The following is a 5,413-nucleotide window of genomic DNA, read 5'->3' as shown; positions in this document are numbered from 1 at the left end:
TAAGATCAATACACTGAAAAAAGGAAGTTCAAAAAAGAAAAGAAAGAAAACGGGACCCGAAACGAAGAGGAAGCCATACCCAAGTCACAAAGTCCAAAAAACAAAAAAGAACAAGAAAGATGACAAAAGAAAGAAAAAAGAAGCCATACCCACGGGCCGGGCTTTTCTACCCGAAATTGATACCAAAACAAGAAGTAAAAAAACGAAAGAAATATGACCAAACAAAAAAAAGACTCATCTTCACATGGGTGAGGGGGAACACCCCTTTTGAGTTTTAGCCCTAGCCTTGGCCCACTTCTGGGTGGTGACTGCTGCTTGCCTGGGTCTTCCTAACGCGGGGAAAGAGACCGCAACAACAACGAGAACTCCAACCAATAGGCCAAAGAATAACTTTGCAAGATCTTGGTCTTCTATGAACGGCAACGGCCATGAGAAGGTTAAGTTGAAAAAGCCTAGAGAGAGTTCGATTTCCACTTCCATAGTTGATGATAGACTAGCAAGGGATTTGAAAAACGGTAACAATTTCTAAGGAATCGGAGTGAACAAACGGCGGAGGTGGAGGCGGTGTCAGCCGAAGGTAGCAGCAGTGTCAGTGTCGATATGATGAGATTAGAAATAACCTACATAGTGTGAGAGAGTTTAAATACTAATCCTAAATTTTTGGTGAAAAGTCATTAAATTTGTAGAAAACATAATTTTTGTTCTGATATTTTCCATTATAAAAATGACAATCTTCGCTCTTCTTTTAAAACTCTTTTTCGAAATTCGAAAAGTACAATACCCATACCATTACAAGTTTATAAGTGAGCAATATACTATAGCATGACTTTGGAAAATTTTAAATTTATTTTGATGATAAATAAATATTATTAATTTAATTAAATTACAAAATTATCAATTTATTTTTAATTCATATGTATTGATTGTTAATTTTGTTTATGTAGATTTTAATTGGGCCAAAAATAAAAGAAAATTATTGCAAGCCCGGCCCATATATGCATCTTACCTTTAGCCTTATGTTAAATATGATTGTGATGGCTGAACTGTTTTATTGGGCCAGTTTGATTTATTACTGCAAGTCCAATGTACTTTTAAATAGTTAGCTTTATTTAAAGTGTGTTATATTAAGTGAGTGAAATAATTTGTGATTAATTGGACCAGAACCATCTTAAACTCAGCCCAAAATTAAATTGCTTGGTAGAAGGCAAGCTTGCATGGTCCGAAACCATTAAGCAAAGAAAGCAAAACTTCATTACTTTCAACGGATCCCACCTTTCATCATGTGATGGATCTCAAATTCAATCAATTTGAATTTAACTTACATTGGAACCATGAGAGAGAAAGTGTAATTGATATGATTGATTGCATTAATGCTACACGCTACTCAGCATAGAGGAAAGTAAAAGCAACTCACTTTAATTAATTTGTTCTATTTCATTTAATTGCTTTTCTTTCAAACTCTCTCTTCTCTCTCATCTCTCTTCTCTATTCGGTCATATCACAGTAGCAACCATGGAAGCTAAAGCTAGCCACCGAAGAGAAGGAGAAGCACGCCACAAGACCATCACAATGATGGCAAGAAAAAGAAAACTAAAAGTATGTTGTGGCTAAGATTCTCATCACTTATGGTAAGATTTGGTGAAGAGATCTTGGCTTCTCCATACCCAAAAATGGAAGAAAAGATCTCGGTCAGAGAAAAAGATCCTTGGAGAGGATGGTTTGACTCTGATCTTGCTCAACCACCACAGGAGGTAGCTACAGTGGCTATGTGATGGAAGAGGCAGAGATTGGAGCAGATGAAGCCATCATCATCAAGCATGCATCAAGGGTTAGGAATCCATCTTGGAGAGCAAGGTAAGGATGGATGGCTCAGATTGATGAAGATTGGTGACCAAGGAAGGACTAAAGGTAATTGCATGTTGGGTTTTGCATGGGTTATCTCTTCTCTCTTTCTGGCCGAACCGGTTCTACTTTGAAGAAGAAGAAGATTAGCTTGGTTTGTTTGGTTTCAACCGTGGAGGCTTCTCCCTATAAGTAAGGGTGAACAGCCAGGGCTTGAAGCAAGGAGTGAGAGTGCAAGGCACAGAGTTCTCATAGCTACCTAAGCTAACAGAATTTCTTCTCCTTCAATGTTTTCATTTTGTAAATTTTCTGTTTAATTTTGTCTGTCTTGAGTCTCATGGAAAAAGGCAAACAGTGAGATTTGTAAGAAAAAGACATAGAGCGAAAAAAGGCAGAGAGTGCAAAATTAAAAGAAAAAGCCATAGATGTCCTTAGAGATCCTTTGTACATCTGTGTTGTGTTTCATGATTATGTGGGAATCTCCTTGCAAGTTGGGTTAGCACTTAGCAGTTGAAAGCTTGGCTGTGACCAAGTCAAGTTCAGGATTGGGGTTTAGATTCTAGACTTGTCTCAGATAGGAAGGGTAGTTCCTAGAAAAAATTGGTGATTGTAATCAAGAATGATTATAGTGAAATTCCATCATCTTTGTGATGGAGGCTGGATGTAGGCTGCACTGCACTTAGCAGCTGAACCAGGATATATCTGTGTGTAATTTTCTCTCTCTTCTATTCCATTTCTGTTTCTGCTGCACAGGAGATAAAACTGAAAAATATCTCGTGCTGATCGACGAGACAAAAAGAAAAGTCTTGTGGCTGGGTACGAGACAAAAGAAAAAGCCCGCCTAACCTGCACCGCCTAAACCGCGGGCTTTGGCGGCGTGGGGCGGGCTTCCCTGCCGGGCTTAGTATTTTTTTAGTAAAGGGTATTTTTATAATTTTTTTGCCAAAATCCAACTTCTCCCAACCCAACTTACAAGAGAATGAAGATGAAAATTAAGTGTTTTGGATTATGTTTATTTTGTTTTAGAGACAATATTTATAATTATGTTTTGGATTATGTTTATTTTGTTTTGGGAACAATATTTATAATTACAAAGACTTTAATGTTTGTGAATATAAAAATTATAATTTTTTTATACATTTAAAAATTATAATAGTTAAAAAATTTTGAACCGTCTTACTAGACGAAACGGAACGAAACAGAATAAAACAGACTTCTCCAATTGCCATCCCTATCTACAGATAGGGTATAGATTGTCATCCCTACCAGGGTGTGCCTCCTCTCCTTAATTAATAATAAGATATAAATATGTTCGTTGTTAGCTATAAACACAATTCTATTAGCCAATTTAACGTTGCAGATTTAATAACGTTGAAAAGTTTGCTTTCATGCTTTGTATGCTTTGAAGTTTTACTATGTGTATAGTTGGTTTAATTTGTACCCAATCGTATGTCTAATTAATTTTTTAAATGTGTATGTTTAGTTTAATCTTTTGTGCATTAAAAGTTTAATTCCGTCTATATAAATCTTAATTCTAATTTTTAATCACAATATTAGTATTCTCTCCAAATCTTATATGTTTAAATGTGTATATTTAGTTTAATCTTTTGTGCATTAAAAGTTTAATTCCGTCTATACTCTATATACATTATATAATGTAAGTCAATATCCATTTGTATAGGGAGAATTTCCGGTATAAAAAATAACGTCATGGCACTATTTTATCTCTATAGCTATAGTCTCTAGACAGTAATAATAAGAGGATCTTAATCTTATTTGATTATCATACTAATTGTGTTACAACAACAAAAGTAATAATAAATTAATTGATTAATTGAAAAGATACATCTACATACTGTGACACGATCATATAAAACAATTTTAAAAAAAAAAATTACATGCAAGCAATTATGATATATAATCATTGAAGGTTTACTTAATATTGTTTGTTGGAATCACTAGAATTATAATACAAGTCTAATATTTTTTGAGAAAGTTCTTGAACCATTTTGCGGACAGTTTATAATGTCTTTTCAAACCATTATTATAATCCACAAAATTTATTCCAAATCTCACTGTATATCCTGAAGCCCATTCAAAGTTGTCCAATAATGACCATGCAAAGTATCCTTTCACATTTACGCCCTCCCTTATTATCATAATGCCAACAAATTGAACAAAATTAGAATTTTAAAAGGAAAATAATTGAACGTTGAATATATAAGATATAATTATTTTGTTAATTACTATATTATTGCGGACTGAAGATAAAATAGATGGCGATAATAATAATCAATTCTAAAAGTATCTATAAGAGCTTCTTCAAGTGATAGTGTTGGATCATTGAACTCATCTATTCCTACAAATTAAGTCAAGTATATATAAAAATTAAGAACAAAAAAATGATAATTTAAAGGTAACAAAAAAAATTAATGGTTTTCTGACTTTTCTCTCTTACCATTTTCAGTGATATAAATCAAAGGGTTGTTATATTTTTGCTTGGTATAAAGTAATAGCTGTTGAATTCCTTTTGGATATACATATAACCAATTGGAAGCAGCCTACAAACGTGTAAAAAAAAAGAAAAATAATTACAAATATAATGCTAGGTAATAAATAAATTATAATAAATAATACGTAGCTTTTTCAGTTATTTGATGAGACTATTTATTTATAGTTTTATACATACCCTTGGACCTATGGGAACTCCATTGCGTTCAGCTGCCATTAAATAAAAAATAAAGTGGTGACATTTGGAAATTGAATATGTATGGTAATCAATTAATTAATTGGATAATACTAGGTTAACAAAAAAAAATAGCAAGAACTTATCTTATTTAGTATTCATTAATTATTATGATAATTAATGAATACTAAATAAAACAAGTTATGGCTGTTTTTGGCTAAGATTCAGAAGGAAAGAACTTACATCAGTATCTAAATTTAAATTTAAACGTGGGTTTGATTCACACTCCATGTTCTGATAAATATTTACCATCCGAAAAGAAGAAAAAACAGAGTTTTTATCTAAAAAAATGCCTTGAGAAATAACAGATGTATAGAACCTTTTAACGAGATAGTATTTTTTTAACTCTCTCCAAATAGAATCTATTCCAAATATATATATCATGATTCCTTACTTCAACAAAGTATAAATATCTAAATTTAATATTTTTAGATATTTTTTCAGATTTATTTCTTTAGTTACCAAACATTTTCGTAATTAATTATATATTGGAAACAATATATAAAATTACTGTGTGCTTACTTGTAAGATTGGCATGGGAATCAGTGAGGTAATTAGGTTTGGCATTTGTGAGCTTATGTGAGTAAGCAGCATAGTTGGTGGTATAATAATTTAACCCAATAAAATCAAATGAGTCTTTGACTACTTTGACTTCATCTGCAGAGAATTTAGGCAACCTTTTCCCTACCAAAGATCTCATGCTTTTAGGATAATCTCCTCTTGTCAATGGTTCCATAAACCTGTACAAAATATCAATATTTTTATAAAAATAACTTTTAAAAAATACATATTATTATTAAAAATATTTTTAAAATATATTTGATG

The 5,413-nt window shown here is 32.2% G+C and overlaps 1 protein-coding gene across 1 annotated transcript in view; it reads right to left on the bottom strand.

The window, feature by feature from the left end:
* The window catches only part of LOC107613200 (beta-glucosidase 12), an 11,719-nt gene continuing 10,042 nt past the window's right edge, over positions 3,737 to 5,413 (bottom strand). Inside the window, exons 9-13 of the mRNA XM_016315089.2 lie at positions 5,111 to 5,328; positions 4,532 to 4,563; positions 4,301 to 4,403; positions 4,099 to 4,201; positions 3,737 to 3,997 (exon numbers count right to left, since the gene is read on the bottom strand). Of these exons, the coding sequence (XP_016170575.2) occupies positions 3,820 to 3,997; positions 4,099 to 4,201; positions 4,301 to 4,403; positions 4,532 to 4,563; positions 5,111 to 5,328 (634 nt within the window). The 3' untranslated portion in view covers positions 3,737 to 3,819. The remainder of the gene's footprint in view (positions 3,998 to 4,098; positions 4,202 to 4,300; positions 4,404 to 4,531; positions 4,564 to 5,110; positions 5,329 to 5,413) is intronic.

The sequence above is a fragment of the Arachis ipaensis genome, chromosome B08 (genome assembly GCF_000816755.2).
Source record: "Arachis ipaensis cultivar K30076 chromosome B08, Araip1.1, whole genome shotgun sequence".
Lineage (NCBI taxonomy): Eukaryota > Viridiplantae > Streptophyta > Magnoliopsida > Fabales > Fabaceae > Arachis > Arachis ipaensis.
The sequence above is the reverse complement of the archived record's forward strand: the minus strand, read 5'-3'. Positions and strand labels throughout refer to the sequence as shown.